The 18292-nt window shown below is 38.8% G+C and overlaps 1 protein-coding gene across 1 annotated transcript in view; it reads right to left on the bottom strand.

Annotated features, from left to right (window-relative positions):
* Positions 1–5128: 5128 nt before the first annotated feature.
* Positions 5129–18292, bottom strand: part of TPH2 (tryptophan hydroxylase 2) — a 51558-nt gene continuing 38394 nt past the window's right edge. Inside the window, exons 9-11 of the mRNA XM_032198083.1 lie at positions 13897–13992; positions 6423–6556; positions 5129–6333 (exon numbers count right to left, since the gene is read on the bottom strand). Of these exons, the coding sequence (XP_032053974.1) occupies positions 6159–6333; positions 6423–6556; positions 13897–13992 (405 nt within the window). The 3' untranslated portion in view covers positions 5129–6158. The remainder of the gene's footprint in view (positions 6334–6422; positions 6557–13896; positions 13993–18292) is intronic.

Genomic DNA, 18292 nt, shown 5'->3' with positions numbered 1-18292 from the left:
TGCAGCTCAAGCTCCTGCTCTTGCAGATGCAGATCTCTCTCTGAAAACAGAGCCTGGGCCGAGACCTGGAAGTAAAACATAGCCTTTCAGTCCACTAACTACAAAACCTATTTTGAGCTAAGCCTAATTAAACTGGTGGGTGCTGGCAGTGTGACGCCTCTTGTGTTGCTTTTGGAGCAGTGATTTTTGACTGCCTGGTCCCCATCTGATGTGACACGCCTGCTTTTTCATACCTTTACCTGTGATGATCTACCAAGAGTAATCAGCAAAAGGGAATTCAACCAAACTGAGCCTCCCAACAAATTCTGCTAGAGTAGCAAATCCACTGTGTGCATGACTTCAAACTCATTTACTGTTAACTGGTCTTATTAACCTCTCTGAAGTTAGCAATTCACTATAAGGAGGGATGATGAGGGAGGGTAGTATTTTAGGTGAAACCATAAGTTGTCAGCCCCTGGGAAATGACAGCATCACACCTTCAGCATTACTCTACTTCCTTGTATACTAACAAGAGTCAGTAGAGAGTTTGGGGGCAACAAGAAAAGCTGGATGCTGGGAACATCAGCCATTACATAATTAATATATCCCTTTATAATTCTTACAGAAAACGCAGTAACACAAATCCAAAGCTATTTTGCAAAATAAATAGAAAACAGAATTGATTTAATAGGAAATAAAAGTGCTTTGATTTGTGCCATGCTGGTCTCAAATCACCCACTTTGTCTCCTGTGGGGAAGCAGGGCTGTTTGGCTCTGAAGTGCTTCATTGTTGCTCTGTTATCAGAATTGTATTCACTCTGGATCTCATGCAGAAGCCAGGGATGTAGGCGTTATTTGGTTTGTATTTCAGGCCATGTGCCAGTTTATCAAGGACTGAAATCTACCCCCTGCTGCTTTGAGAACTCTTTTCCTCTGAAGGTGGAGTGTGACAACAGCAACTTCTTCTCCAGTATTTTTTCTGGACATTTGAAATTTATGACTACGTTAAAAAAATGTCCATCTGAATATCCATCACCCACTTGCATTTTAAAGCATGTGACTATGTAACCCATTTGACATTTATTTCACCTGAACAGTCCACTCTGGGCCAAATCCCAAGAAGATGTCAGCACTTATTTTTTGTTTCATCTTAACATCTCAGCTGTTGCCATAAAAATATGAATTCCTATTCTTAGGTGTTAGAGTGCCTTTTTAAACTAAACTTAGTTGTTGCAAAATGTTCCAAATAGACATCACTGAATTCCAAGTATGTTGTATTTACTTACCCTTCTTCTACAACCAGATAAGAAATGAAACAATGGACATTTTGTGAAATATTTCAACCTAGCAGAATATTATTTAATCTCCAAGCTCAATTCACTTACAGGAAAATGCCAACAGGGATGCCAAGGACATCTCTGCAGCCTTCACTATGCCAACTAGAGGGACTTGTTACTAAAAAATATTTGCTTGTACAACCACCTCCTAGCTCCATGTTTTAAGTGTACTTCAAAGTCCAGCAGAGGAATCTGTCACTATTGACCTATTTTTCACAGAGAATGTGGGAACTTGTCTGTGAAACATCTCCAGAGATTAAGCGACTGATACCACAAGGCATAGCCATTACTTAGCAATACCAGAATTACTTCCTTTGCAAATGATTTGGAAATACAATAATAGCTTCTAGTGAGATAAAAGGGAACCTGCCATATTTCTAAAAAAGGCACAGACTGTCCTGCTGAAACAATAAAAGGAAAGGTCAGAAAGCCGATTTCCTAGATTAAAGAGCTTCATCAATCCTTACCCAGCCCTTAACATGACACTGGGCTGAGCAGCAAATGTGGGTCCCAAGTTCCCCGGCCAGCTACATCAGGGGCCTGAACCAAAGCTCCCTTCTGGAGCACCCCAGTGGGTTTCTTTCTCTCAGAAAGCAGGGGGTTAGGGAGAACAGATGGTTCCAGGCCCAAATTTAACCACCATACAAGGTTGGTGCGTGGCTGGAGCACTCAGGTTCAGGAGCTTGAAAGAGCTCCAGGCTTTCCAGATTGTTCAAGGGAGCACAGTCTAACTGACAGCCCAAACACAGGCATGGATAGGATGAAATATGCATTTCTGCTTTGTTTACAAAGTTGAGCAGCTTTAAACCTTGTTCAGAAAAAAAGGACAAATGCTGGTTGCTCACTATCAGCCTTCTGCCTCTGGGTAGCTGCAAGAAGCAGGCAACTCACCCACAGAGCTCTCTCAGACGGCCTATGAACTTAAAATAGAGCCGCAGAGCCGCCACTGGAGACTGCACTCATCTTGTTGATCCTATTCATCCCCTAAAAGGAGATGGAAAGATGAAGAACCACTCTTCAGGGTTGGTCTGAAACCACAGGAACACGCAGGGGTGCCTGTGATGTGCAGCTGCTCCACAGCAGTGGCCGAGGACCATTACTGCTTTTGTGGGCCGTCCAGAGCCTTTTTCTGAGCAGCCTGAACCCTTCTCCAAGCAGCTGTTGTAAGGGACTTCAGGATACCATACAGCTTATCCCCTGGGCTCAAGACTGTGAGAATATCATTTGTGAGAGAGATTTGGCTAAACTGGTCTCTTACTGACAGAGGCCTTACTGTCTCCCTAGGCAATCAGTCCCCCAAGTTTCCCTGCCCTCACTGTTACAGAACTTGGTGCTCCCGTCTCGCAATTTAAGTCCATTAGTTCTCAAGGCCAGAGAACAGTTTGTCCCTTCCATTTTGCAGCTATTTCTCTGTGTTTGAAAAAGGTTATCATGTCTCCCCCTCAGTCTCCTCTACTAGAAAATAAGCAATCCCAGCTTCACAGTTGATCACACGGAGGCCAGGCTGCTGCTGGCTGGTGAGAGCTTTCAGCAGCTGCTGACTGGGCTGGACTTGTACCAGCAGCCTTCAGGTGAACGCTTTCACTGGCTTCAGCTCCTGCAGCCAGGCTGCCCTTGCAAAGACACAAAACTTTCTTCTGTTACAGAACATCAGTAAATATACATTACAGTACAGTAAGTTTCTGGAGTTTTCTCCATCACACTGGGATATCATAACAAGAAGAAAAAGACACCCTATGTCATGAAAGACATATTGAAGGCCTCAGCTCAAAACAGCCTTCTAAACAGGTCCCAAGGAGTAGAGAGAGAAAACACAATATAATACATTGTGTTAACACCTTCCCCACTCCATCCCCTCCACCGAATAAATGAAATGAAACGCATGAACCATGTCTTGGCTTGCAAATGAAACTTGGTATTTGTATTTGCTGCAATGTCTCAGAGTGCTGTTTTTCATTTTAGACTTTGCATGGTAGTAAACACTGCAATGCTTTACATTCATTAAGCTCGGGCCCATTTACTCTGTGCAGGCAAAGCAAGAACATATATCTCAGACCCATAAAGCATCAGTTCAGAATTACACAGGAAATAAATGAGCCTAAGCAAGAAGTCCAATTTCCAGAGTCCAGCTCACTAAAGCTAAACAAGCACCTTAGATAAATATGGCCTATTTTAAATGAAACGTTAGTGTAATTTGATAACTGTCAATAATTCCCTCATTATGCCTAAATGAGCTTGTCATCCAAGGAGATTGCTGCATGGCTGATCTTAATTTGCTAATAAAAACTGCAGAGAAGAATTTCAGCTAAGCTGGAACTATTTGATTCATAAAAGTGCAATAGTGCACTTTTTAAAGCCTTTCCGTGTCCCTGTTCCTGAGTGGCTGAAGCCCAAAGCAAGTTCGCCCTGTATCCTGTAAGAACACAGCTTTACTATGTAAGAACAATGAGCAATTGTCTCTCTAAATCACTATTATTCCTCAGCTCATTATATTTAATTTATTTTTAATCATCTTGTATAATAGAAATAAAATCATTGGATTAAGCATATATCTAGCAGCAGGAGCCCATTATCCTTTGACAATGTTCTGTTTCATTGACATTATATCTTCATTGTAGACAGTTTCCTTGCCATCGTTAGTCCTAAAATGACTATTGGATTTCAAGGGTTTCTCCCTAATCCATAATAAGATTTACTCGTTAACAGTACAAAACAAAACAAAGATATGCTTCTATTGTTTTATGTCTGTGGAATCCTTATTCTAAGCTATTCACGCAAGTAAAGAAAAAAATCCAGATATTATAAGTATTTTAAGCTTTCCTGTGTAATTCTGATTCAAAGGAAAATCTCAATAACTTTGCAAGCTTTGTATCTTTGTTACTCCTTGTGGTTTTGTTTTACTTAAGCAAGCAACAATACTTTGCCAGGTCTTCAATTAATTGAGTTGTACTATTCCTTGTGCAATGATTTTTCAGACCAGCTAAAGCAAATATCAGTTCAGTCCGTTTTCTCCAGAAAGGGCTACAAAGGGTTCATCAGATTTTGTGCAAAGAAAGAGGAAGAAACTTCTAGGCCAAGGTTGCCGATGACTCCTCTGTGATAAGTACTTGTTAATGGAGTCAGCACTAATGTCAGGAAGTTAAAAAACTCCACCAGCATGCTGATCCCCATGGGATAATTCAACAGCTCTTCATTTGTAACAGTGGCAGTCACAGTTAAATCTAAAACTAGATTTTTCCACACCCTATTAACAGCAGAATTAGAATGCAGCAGGGACCATCCAGAGAAAAAAAAAAGCATTTTCTGTTATCTCATAGTTATCTTTGAGGAGGTAGCAGATTTCCCTATGAAAATTATCCTTATAGATTGCCTCTTATTTAAGGATGTGCTGATACTATCAAGTGGTGCTCTCTTTATGCTGAAATTGCTAGCAACTCTTAAGAGTATCTGCATGACTCTTTCAGCTGGGAGAGCAGCTTCAATGGATATCTATTTTCCATATATGTAGACAAGCCATGACATTTTCACCCACACTGACATGATCTGCATAAGCCATGTCGTTTCCATTAGGAAGGGTCCATACAGCTTAGTCAACTCTCCATTATCTTGGCTAATAGGAGAATAGAATAACTCAGATAAAGGAAAGACATGCATAATTATTGCTTCCAGATAAGAGCTGGCTCAAATATTTCTATGCTGTGCTCCCCAGACAGAGCTTGTACTTCTGTCAGAGCTTGCTAACTTAGGGTTTATTAACTCAGGCATTACCTGCATCCATCTGGTACAAGCTAGGCAGCTTGGGTGTCTCTATGATTTAATCACCCCACAAGTGATCTACTACCTGATAATCATCTTGACTATAATTAAATAACAACTTCCATATTCACCTTTTTATATGTACTGATACGATGTAGACTCAGTCATGCATGCCCATGTCAAGGTTGAATGTGGGATAATGAGGAAAGGCAAATTATGCATGAAATGCAATAGAGGACTATGCTCAAAGGGAATGCAGAAGGCACACAATGATGTAGAAGGGCTTTATATTCACATCTAACAACCTGGAATTAACACAGGCACTTCCACTCTTGTTTCCAGATAACCCCTGCAGTGGAAGTATGCTCAGGATTGTTACAGGTAATACATGTATGAACTACCACTACCTTTCTGCATGAATTGTCAGAGGTTGGTTTGTTTGTTTGCTTTTATTGTTTTGCAATTACTCAGCCACATTGAACATTTGTCAGTTGTAAATTCTCATAATCTGTAACCTCTACAGACCTTTTAGTACTATTACATAGCCTTCCTGATCTCTGCATTGGTATATAAATTGTATTGTTCAGTCACAAGAGACACACAGTGCTGTTACAAATATATGGGCAAAACACTGTCTTCACCACTATATAAAGAAATACAGATTGTCTTACAAAGAAAATGGAAAATGTTGTGAATACTTTTTTTCTAGATTCTTAGGGGAGGAAAGGGATTGTGAAGAAATAAACTCAGGCTTAATGAAATCAGCAACACCATTTCTTATACATCAAAGGGAATCATCTTAAGGAAACAAAACTATTGCCAGGCAAGCTTTTACTGGTGTACTTGTACATGACATTGTGTTGAGGAATTGCTGGTTATATTCTGCCACACTCCATGTTGAGTTTACAAATTAGCATTGCCTTGGTTTGTCTGCACATTACAATTAGACAGAGCTACACAATGTTGCAAGCCACAGGCCAAGCTGAAAAGGGAAAATTGATGGGTTTGAAAAGTTAGCCATATCATGTGATGTTACTAGACCGGCTACAGAAAAAGCAGCTGACAGCAAATCACAGTGCCACACATATCAAATCCCTAAGTATCTGTTCATTTTGCTTAATGCATCACATACAGTGTTTAGATCGCTGCGTAGGTCCTGGACAACATTTTCTATACTCCTGGTATCCTTCAGAATCTCAATGCTTTGCGTGTATGGATTGAAATACACAGAGAAGGGACGGTTGATTGATTTAGCAAAGTCCCTGAAAGAAAAAAAGAAAATTAACACCTTTTTTTTTTCTACCACTAAAGAAAAGAAAATTAGATTTTAGAGTCAAGGGAAATAATTTACCTCATCTTTTCTTTGGCTTCTTCAAAACTTTCTGAAACAAAGTAAGCTTCCTGAAATGTGGTGATAAGGCATTCTTGCAAACAGGTTGTCTTTGGATCGAATGTTTTCACCTTGGCCTTGTCAGAGAGAGCATGCTGCACAATAAAACACAGGATCTGTTAAACCATATCTTGATACTGCTTTGTATCTGTACAACAGTTCATATATACAGCTTCACTGTGCTATATGTTTTCTGTTAGTTTGTAGCCTCTCTTGTCTTATGTACAGTGGTCTTTCAGTGTGAATAGAACAAATCATCTGTTACTCATAAAAAACTATTTTTAAGAGTCATTTTTCCTCACAAATACTTAATAAAATAGCAAAGAGCAGATTAGAAATCCATCTGCCATATAAGCATACACACCTTTAGATGGAAATGAGATAGTCATAAAATAACCATTCCTGACAAATTATCTACAATTACAAATATGTATGTCCCCAAATGTCACTTAACTGCAGAATTGATCATCATCCCGGTAGGTGAATTAAGCCTGACCAAATCATTCACATATCCTGCATTACATTTTCAGGCCAAATTCATGTACTATTTTCCTGACAGTGAGTTTGAGTGAAACTATATAAATGAAAACCCATTATTTAGTGCCCATGTATTGTGTGCTGATGAAATGCATTGCCCTCCCACTACATACACCTGAGTAATGAACATTGGTTTTAATACTGCAAGAAAAAAGGAACTAAAAAAAGAAAAAAAAAAAAAAAAAAGGCATGCAGAGGTACAAAGCAGACGCTAAGCAGATGAGGCATGAAATATTGCTGCCCAGAGAAGAGATTTCAGATTAGCCTTCATTTTTACATGTCTGGCAAAAGCCACTAGAAATGACACAGAGGTTTCAAAAACTGAAGACCTGGTACTGAGACATTTTAACAATAAAATTTATTTCTACCTCCCCCTTGGATGCTCATGTTAGCTTTTGGATCTAGTTTAATTCTTCGAGCACACACATTTTCATTCTCAGTGCTCTCTGTACTAAAGTACAAGGTGAGGAAGGAAAGCATATATAGGTCAACTTCTGTTAGGCCACTAATATCTATCCACAGGGAAGATGTGCATGAAAAGCACTGAGAAATGACATAGAGAGAGAAAATCCCTGAGATATGAAGGTGTCTCTTATTTCTTTATTTTTATTTCTGCATGGACATACTTTACAACAGAGTAAAGTATTAGCCTTGAGGTATTCACCACTGTTTACCTGAATTCTTCTTGCTTATGCTCATTTCTAAATCCACGTGAAAGGCTCTGAAAATATCACACTAGTTAGTTCTCAACCTGCTGTTGCCAAATAACAGGACATAAAACTGGAACAAGAACCTCTTCCTCCCACCCTCTCTCTCTCCAAAAATAAATACATGAAAAATTAATGCATGGTAGCTTAAAATGTCAGGAAACTAACTTTCTTTAGTACATGTATCATCTCCTTCTCACAAAGTTTGCTGTTTCTAGACAGCCATCAGTGAAACAGGTTTGAAAACAGAAATCAAAAATGGTCTACATCAACCAGCACCCTCTTCTAAATCGATTGCAGAAACAGCCTCACCCTGACACTATCTCCTTGCACAGCCACATTGTGATCTAGTACCTGTAAATGCAGGCATTTACCTCCTTCCACTGAATTGGTTTGTCTTGACTGGCATTATAAAAAGCTCCCTGGGTTAACCACGGATAACAGCATCTCCTCTTAATGTGTCTCTGTACTTTCAGATGGGACCTGATGCTTCAAATGTCTAAAGGACAAAGTTTGAAAACTCTGAGGGGAATTAGTGAAGCCCTGTGCAGGAAATCAAGAGGGTGCTACTGGCCATGCTTTTTTAGGAACTGAATCACTTCTGGTGACCACTTCTGGCACATGGATTCTTTCCTGTACTGTGACAGCTTGAACAGAAAGAGTGACAGAGTTCTTTCTCCTCTTCCCCTCGCAAATGGCCTCTGCTGGTACAGGTCTGCTCCTTGGACAGAAATACAGTGAGAAGGGATTCTGCAAAATCACCAACAACTACTCGAATCACTGAGCCCTCGTTACATGAAAGGAGATAGTTTAAAGAGAAGCAAAAGTTAATTCTTTATCACAGTAGATGTCCTCTGAGAGGGCATTTCTGGTTCTTCTTCCCAGATTATCCACATGAAACGTCTTCTACTTTGTGGATCCCAATGTAGCTTGTGCATGAACAGAGCTGCTGCTTCCAAAGTAATCTGATGTGCAGACATCAGGAAACATGCAGCCTGGAAAGAGATGGTACAAAATTCTGACATGCCTTCCAAGTTAGCTGACACCTTATCAATTATTATTGTTAGGATTGCAGTTTTGGAATGATGTACCTAAATTCTGCTGAATTCCCACCTGAGATACGTATTTCCCTTCCAGGATATGGCCTTTTGGCTCCTGGATCAATTAGGCATTGTCATTATGACCAGAGCAATGGGAAGGATCCTGCAGTTCTGGGTAGTGTTTTGAAACTCTGCAGCCTGGTGTTTGTAAAGTCTACAACTGACTTGGTGTGCTGACACCAGCAATGCCATTCAGCGACGGAACACAGGCTGCAGAAAGACCTTCATACAGACCATAAACTGCTTAGCACAAACTAGGATGGTCGGGACACTGACTCAAAGCTGAGATAGAGGCTTTTTTTCAGGAACATTACGGTGCTCTAAAATGTTGCTCCTTGGCACTCTCAACATTGTGAAGTACAGAATCTCAACAACAAAAAAATTTCACCTGGTGAGTCCAAAAGCTTTTAAGACCTCAGACCTGTATTTTTCTAATGAATGCCATTCCCTTATGCTTTGGTTGGACATACAGTTCTTCAGTGAAATCAAATGCCTAAGGATGTAATATGGATTTCTCCATCAGAAATCTCTTAATTCATCCACCTTCATGAGAAGTCAAGGATATTGATAATATGGAAAACAGCTTTCAGTCAAAAAGAACATCTCACCGCCTTGTGAGTTTATAACAACTGTCTCTAACAGCCCACTCACACAAGTTATATGCTAATGAAGTTGTTGGTGATTCTCTTTCAGTTTAAGCAACAGAAGTTTGGAGTGAAACTTCCAAGTGGATAGTCACTGATTCCCAGGAAAAGCAGCAATGTTAGACTATGGGACATCTCAAGAATTCAGCAACTACTTCTTCCTATTGGGAATAAGCATAACACTACAGAAATACCTCCAGTCCAACTAGATCAAAGACTAAGAAAGCAATTCAGACACCGAACCACAGGTCTCAGGTATCTGTACAGGGATGGAAGCTATAGCACAGGACCTAAAGACCTATAAGTTTCTGAAATGCCAGCTGCAGAGCTGGTCAGATATATTAGGGCATCTCAGACAGCACCAGGCATTTACATGGAGCAACCATCAATCATTTCCTAAATGACAAACATCACTGACACATGAAAGATCAGTTTTGTCTGTAATTTCTCCTTTGCATATAAAAAAAAATAATGTAATAATATAACTTTAAAATTTTTGGTTTCACCAGAAAAGAAGAAAAAAAATAACTCCAGCTAGCAAGGGGTAAAGTTGAGACGAGTTATAAATACTGCACTGTCTGAGGATGACAGCAGGGCAGAATAAGAACACTGGTGAGAAGTTGCCTGCGTGCCAGAACTGGTTTTATCACCTTGCTGTTCTGTGAGAGAATACAGTCTCAGAAAACCTGGTCTTAAACGTTATTCTGCTTATGCTTTTCAACATAGGACACTCCCAGATTTGTGACCTGACTTTAACAGGATTTTATTTTTTATGTTATCAGTGTAAGTTTTATATACTGTTTAGAAAACAGGAAGAGTCTCGATTTAAAAAGAGCACTATAATGAGCATCTGGGATCCAGGAATTATTTTCTCCATCATCTTCATATTCTTCAAAAAACAAAACCAAAGTATTTGAGACTTTTTTGTTATAACGGCTGATACTGCCTCCTCTTAACACAAAACTGTCATTAAAATAAAACATGACTGGATATTGTTACTTGACTTTAAAAAAATCTATACAGAAAGACTTGGAGTCCACCTCTCTGTTAAATATAGAAGCGTATAACAGGGATATATGAAGATCTACAGCCAACTGAAGTTAATAGGAAGACTTCCTTAATCAAAGGGTTCAAGAGAGCATCATACAAACTAAATGGATTAACATTTCCAAAGACATTTGGACTGCCTTTTAGAAATAGTTTTAATAATTGAAATGTACATTATTTCTGCCTTATCTCTAAGCCCTAAATATATACTGTATAATGGCGTTAGCTAGAGTTAACCTGACTATATTAGGCAGAACATTTATAACCACTTACTGTATTATTCTTCCCCCCCAGGCTTCATTTTTAATCTTCTCTTTCTCCTTATTTTGTTGTGCTTTTCAAATTTTCTGCTTGATGTTTCCACAGCATGCACATGAGGAGTTGCATTTTTCAATATCAGAAATTTGAAGTCTAAATACTGAGTGGGGAAAAAAAATGCAGGAAATCCTATATTGATAGGATGGTGCCCACATTTCTCTAGCTTTTAGTTCTCCTTTGCTAAAGCTGTTGACCAGATTTGCAGAGTGGAACAGTGTAATATAGAAGCAGGGATGACTGAACAAGTCCTTCACTCATCTGAAACGCCCAAATCCTGCTGGCATCTTCCACCCTGCAAATACTGTGACTCAGTTATTTCTAGAAATTTCTAGATATTATTTCTAAAATATAAATATTAGTATCAAATTAGTATTTATATCAAATATCCGTAAAGTCTAGATAGCAAAATTCAACAGTGAAACAAGACCTACCTTCCCAATGACAAGAAAAAATAAATATTTTACCTTCATGGAGAGGACTGTAGGGACAACAGCTGCTGTTGTCTTAAGAATGGCAGCAGTTATTTCTAAAATGACTTCTTCCCTCTGACTTCTGTGGGAAGCATGGGGGCTGCACACATAGTCAGGCTTCATGGCCATGCAATCTGGTGTGGATTCATCCCCATGCACCACAGGAATAGCTAGCATTGTTCACATAGTTTTCAGAGCAATTGCTGCCATCCATTAGCATTTCAGTTACAATCAGGATATTGGTATCATCAGGATCTCAACTACAGTCATTAGCATTACATGTATTACATACCTTTGTAATAGTACATACAGTACATACATCAGCATTACCTTTCAGGTACCTTCAGATCAAGAAGGAAACTTTTCCTTTTAGTGGGTGCTTGGAGATAAAGTCAGAGGTAAGGGAGGTTGCTTTCCCATGAAAGGTCAGAGAGCAGCAATGGCTTGATGCAACGCTGTGCAACAGTGCCTTGAGGTACCCAGGGTTTCTCTTTCCTGAGCACCTGGCTGACATATCTTGTTGAAAAGAAGCACTGTCAATGCCAGGTTTCTGGTCTAGAAAGAGCTTCTCCCCTGGTCAGATTAGCAGAAAATATAGTGCTTTTTTTTTTTTTTTTCATTTTGTTTTCCCCCTTATGTTCTTTTCTACCCTAGAGCACAGTCCCACAAAGATTGTCTGGACATTTTTCACCTTATCCGTTTCTTTTTGGATACTATGGGTATTCTTGGTATAGTGCTGTTCTGTACCTGCAGTGCACAAGTGCTTAGTCTCTCAATAACTGAAATGTTTTAGTCTAAATTAAGTCTCTGTGATCAATACATTCAAGATATGGGTGAAATTTAATAGCTTATGATACACAAGAGGTCAAATCAGATGATTTGATATAGTCGCTTCTGGCTTAAGATCTATGAAATAAATACACAGTGTAATATAAAAGTGTATAGTATCATTGATTTATGGCAAAATTATTATGATATATGGCCTTACGTTTGAAGCCAATCAGTACAGTCTATTAATGTACACATTATTTAATTTTTACTGTTGCTTTTCAAAAGAATTATTCTTTGCATTTATACTCTGAGATTATTGCTGAGTGATGAACACAGAATCGGGATCACAGTTCAGTTAAGATTGCTGTATGGTAACAGAATGTGCACACTTGACAAGAATAATGTGTTTGTTTATAACATTGATGGTGTAAGATTTATGATGTTCTTGACCATCTATTTCCTTGTTTTTATGCTATAGATTTTGTAAATGATGTGATAGGTATTTTCAGGGTCATCACTTAATGGCTGCAACTGTTAGTTTAAATAAAGGGCCTGATTCTCTGCAGAATCCTGCACCGAGTTTGAGTCTCAGCTCTGGATGTTGTTGGGCCAGGGGAAAACAAGTGGTACGTATTCATCTGCTTAACCATCTTTGCACTGTGGGGATACAACATTTCCATGCTGATGCTGAATGCTTCTGTGGCTAAAGTATGCACTGAACTGAGAAAAAATGTAATGAAATCAAATTTAAAAAAAGTTATTTTCTTTGACCTTTTTTTCTATGCATTTCTTTTAATCCCTTTCTGCAAGCTTGCTAATAAAAGAATAGCAATTTGACTACTGAGCTTCATTATTAATATTCTCAGTTACAGGTAAAACAGCAAAAAGAGACTGAAACAATTCTATTGAACTGCCAGGTACTTCACTGAAAGCTGGCCAACAGAGGTGGGAAGATGCTTAAATGCACATAAACAACAGATATATTGCAAAACAGTTTGTAAGCACTATTCTGTATATGGTTTCTGAAACCAACTTTTTAAAGGAAAAGCAATGAGCTCATCTGGGTCCCAGAGGAAACATGGTATTCTTCCCTCTCCTTCCCGTCTCCATCCCCTTCCCTTCCATCTTGCCAAGAGAGATGTATTACATCTCAGAACACTATACTTGTGACAAAATACCTTTTGCTTGTTCATTGTGTTTACTATGCATGAAAAGAGGCAATAAATGATCCACTACAACTACTCACACCATGCAAAGTTAAACACTTTTGCCTTTGTAAGAATAGTTCCCTATATATTGTGACATACACACATACCTCAAGTCTAGCATGAGTTTTTATGCATTCCTTAATCCTAAATACAACTAATCTACTGAATCAGTACCTTAATACATGCTGTTGTTTTAATATCAATAACAAATCCATCAAAGTATTTTGGATTACTTGCAACAGAATTGTGTCTGATTTCAAAACACGTTTCTTTCACCTACTAAAAACATATTCACCTCTTCTAAGCAAAGCTTTCAAAGCCCAGAACACCCTGAACTCTGAGCCTCCATTTACAGGAAATGCAAGTGTCTTATGGGCTAGTTATTTTTTAAATTTCAAACAGAAATAAATGTTGTGGTTTGTGGTAATTCAGTCCTTACAAATCCATTTCATGCTTCACATGCCAGCTGATACTTGTAAAAAGGATTCAGGTCAATAACACATTTTAAAAGAAAGCTCTTTATCTTGAGAACTTTAACTGTTATTTGCAAGTCAAAATATTTACATCCAACTATTATTTTATTATTATTAAAAGAAACTTGATTTTCCTTAAAGGACATGTCAACCAACATACCTTTAGTTCTCCAATAGAAGACAGAAGTCCCGCCCCATAAGCACGTAGCTGTCCTTCTTGTTTGCAAAGGCCAAATTCAATCGTAAAAAAATAGCACTGTAAAATATATAGAAATACAGATATATGCAATGTAGATGCAAAAAAAGCATTTCAGCCAAAACAATTGGCACTATAGTCACCTCATTGCCCCACTTCTTCAGAATTTCATGACTTAACATAGATTCTGGTAGAGTATGTTATTACCACCAAGTATTTTAAACATCTTGTTCTGCAGTAAGGGAGCTTTGCCCAAAAACGTGATATTTTGTTTTCTTCTGAGCAACGAGGCACTTGACAGGGAGAGCCAGTTAGGAACAGACAAGCAAGACCATTTAGGTATCAAAGACACAAACAGAAATCTACAGAGATTTGTGAAATAAATAAGGTGCTTTAGAAGAAAATCCTACAAGGCACATGGTCTCCCTGCCTACGAACCTCTGAAGATTTTTGAGATCTAGTTCAGAACACTCAAATTTGGCACATATTTAAGTGCTGTCTTGAGTTAGAATAAACATACAAAAGTGCTTAAGAGCTTTCTTGAGCCAATGTCTTAGTCCTCACTAGATTTTACTCTGTCATAAAATGAAGGACCAATATGCCATTTGGCATCCTGAATGACAAAGAAAATTACTAGTGAGTTCACTTGGCTCATCCATTACAATTATTTTCTAGGTCTATATTCAACCAACATAAGTAGACGGCAGGTAACATAGCAGAGCTGATGAGAAATTGTGAAGGAGGTTGGCTAAATCAGCATAACAGTAATGTATCTAGCTTTGCTGTGTTCACCTAACAATGTGAAATGTTAGAGAGACAGTAAAGAGTACAGATAGTCCAGTATCTGCTAAATACAAAGGACAATCACATCTGCTCCTTTGGTAATGAGTTTTAGTTGCTTTTATTATGACACGTCAAGATGGCTTTTTGATGTTAGATCAAGCAGATGAGATTAAGTTAGTAACTATTTCTACATATGAAGGTTTGGGGAAGTTAGAAATCAGCTTCTACAAAAATACTGCATACATGCACACACATTTATTTGTGTGTGCGTGTGCATTTATTCAACAATTTCAGTATTTGTGCACAGAAATACAACTCTGCTGAAACTAAGAGCCTTACATGTTTTGTATGAAATTTCAATTTAGACTACAGTTTCATTTAACTATGTAGCAGGTACTGTGGGTGAAGCTTACTTGCGGTGGTTTTTTTTAGGATAAACTTCAACACGCTATTTGGTACTAAATCTTAAACTTTTCTGAATATCTTCAAAATAGACCCTAAACAGATGATTTTATTTATTTATTTGCCATTTCCCACTTTTCTTACAAACCCCACTTTTTTAGACTGAATCTCCATCGCTAACGTAAAAGAGCAGTAATTAACAGCTCTTTTAAGTTCAGCAACAAATGGTTAGAAATTGAGAAATGATTCATTTCTCTGCCTCTCATAAAAGTTCCTGTAGTGCCACTGATTCACCCAGCACTACATAGAAATGCATGATTAAAAAAGAATAAAAAAAAAATGAGCCCTGCGTCTGATCTAAACCCGCTAGACTGGGAAGAAGGAAAGGCTGCAGAGACTTAAGATGTCTTTAGTCAGGTTCCACCACAGCAGTCAAATCACAGATATCCACAAGAGGTGAAAGCACAACATTGTCAAACAAGAAATCAAAGTTCCACCTCTGACTTTGCTATTGACTCGGTAAGCCAAGCTGGCACATAATTGTTCATTAGCAATTAGCTGATGTCATCACTTAGAGGAAGGCCAAGGCAACTGCTTTCCAAAAGAGACATCTCGGGAACAAACAACCAGATGCACAGAATGACACAGGCATCACTGTAGGACTTGAGTGAGGCTGAGACACCTGCCACAAGGAGAGAGCAAATTTAGCTTCTTTGCCTAAATATTTCACTAGAAAAACCTTTAGAGGGTTACAGTTCTGGTTCTGTACATGACAACAATGTCAGCAATGAAATGCTCAGCTTTATGCTTAAACCCCACTAGCATCTTTGAATTATCCCTTCAACAATCTTAAAAGAACCAACGTGGTAATGATTTTTACACTATGAACAAGAACATCCTGATAGACATGCAGCTGTACTGGGCTCCTCATAAAACACCGTGATCACAGTCATTTTCATTCTCAAAACAGACAACAGCTAGGAAGAGGGAGTCTGCTGTTTTTCTCTTATAGATCCACCATGGTGGCCCTAACTTTGTCCCCGTAAGTGGTCCTGAAGAGGACCAAATGAATGTCCTGCTGAGAACGCCCTCTCAGCAATCTGCAAGGCCAGTGAAGGGAGGGTGGAGAAATGCTCTCCACTTTTCTGAAGATGGGCACTAATGGGGAAGGAAGAGGCAGAAAGCAAGGGGATATAAAACTAGCACAGGAGAGAGCAATCTCTGCTGTCCAGGGGTAAAGTGTTCACATGACAGAGGGAGACATCAATTTCATTTTTCCCTTAATAGCTAAACAGAGCATAATGAGATATCTTTTTATCTTTTTTTTTTAACTGATGTTGCAAAACTATTAATATTACTATAAAAGGGAGCCATATTTATGAGTCAATACTTACTTCAATGTTGATAAGACATGCACTCTCAACATATCTAACCTAAATAGCGTGCGTACAAAATGACCTGATGATAAAACACGACTGCCCACTACTAACCTGTGGTATTAAGCTACAGTATTAAGAAGAGCCCTTCAAATGAAAAGATGATTTTTTTTTTTATAAATTTGCCATATGCAAAAACTATAATTTCTACAATTTAAGAGAGCTCTACTTAGCTAAGAAAATGAGAATAGCACACCCAATGCTGCCATCTTCAGCTCATTACTCAGAAATACATGACTCCCCCCACCCTCCCACTCACACGGACACCCAGAGAAGGCTCGGTGCCTTGTGAGACTCAGCAGGCTTTGGAAAGCCATGCTGTCAAGTCTACAAACACTGGAGTGTGTTGATAAGGAGGTTAAATATTAACTATGTAAAGACCTTTTTTCTTTTTCTTCTTTTAATACACTGGACGCATACCCACTATATACAAATACCCACTCTAGACCTCTCTTTGTATGGAGCAGCAACAGTAACTGTAGTTACTGCTATACACGTATATTACAGAGAAGATAACTTGCTACTGCAGTTGGAGTGACTGAATGAAGTAACAGCTGCTTAGATGAACAGAACTGTAAAAGCCTTCCCTGAAGGCAAATAGCTGATAATTATATCATCATTATGTGTAGACTGGTGAACATAAGCACAAAAGGGGATGTTCAGGCCTTCATGTTCTGATTTATATCTTTGACCTCTCTCTGGCATACTCAAAACACTGAAATTACAGCTTGCTCCCCAACCTGCAGCCCCAAACACATGGCTCCTGTACAAGCTACATCAGCATCCTGTCTTCTCCCATGACTTCCACTTCTACCTCATTTTTGGAGTGAAGTACAGCTTGCTACATCCTACAGGTGGGCTCCTGGAGTTCTGTTGGGTTCAGTACCAGATGCTCTCCCTTCTCAACTGGCCTCCTGATCCCTTCATTCACTCCCTTGTCTACACATCTCTTCTCCACCCCCACCCCCAAACTACAATACCCCCAAAAGTTCCATGCCTACAGTTCACTGCCCAGAGTTTTCCTTCTCCTCCTACACCAACACCACCTTAAGACCTCTGCTCCAGTTTACTACCCCATAATAGACAACATAAGGAAACAAACATATTTGGTGGCCACAAAGAAGCTCCAGAATTATGCTAAATATGACAGATTATGTTGGCATTTCCACGCTAATCTCTTTCAAGTACTCTTCTCTCTTCCTCCTATTCATCTCCCTTCTCATTCTTATAAAAAGATTATAATGTTATAGGAGAACAGATGAACTTTTGGTGCTTTCACTCCCAAGTCCTTCCATACACATTTACAGCAGCAATAAGAATGGCATTGTTTAACACTCCATGGAAGCTCTCGGCTAGCACAGGAACCGGTCTTCTTAAGCAGTGATATGAATTCATGCTGAGATCAACAAGAACAATAGCATTCACATCCATGGACAGCAAATCAAAATGTAAAAACACAAGTCAAGGAAGAAGGAAGTTTAATATTTAAAGCAGGAAGACAGCAGCTTCCTGCCAAAATAACTATTGCAAACGGCAACAAGAACAGCAGGATGACACAAAGCAACAGAAGAGATGTCTTCCTATCTTGTATAAATTCTGTAATTCTTGAAAAGCCCTCCACTAAAATGCCTTTCTGTCAGCCAAATGACCAAAGATGAAAAATCACAGCACCAAATGAAGGATTAAAAATATCTTTTTAAGCCAAGAGACACCAATGTCATGATGAAGACTGTACCAGG

Source organism: Aythya fuligula, chromosome 1 (assembly GCF_009819795.1).
Source record: "Aythya fuligula isolate bAytFul2 chromosome 1, bAytFul2.pri, whole genome shotgun sequence".
Classification (NCBI taxonomy): Eukaryota; Metazoa; Chordata; class Aves; order Anseriformes; family Anatidae; genus Aythya; species Aythya fuligula.
The sequence above is the reverse complement of the archived record's forward strand: the minus strand, read 5'-3'. Positions and strand labels throughout refer to the sequence as shown.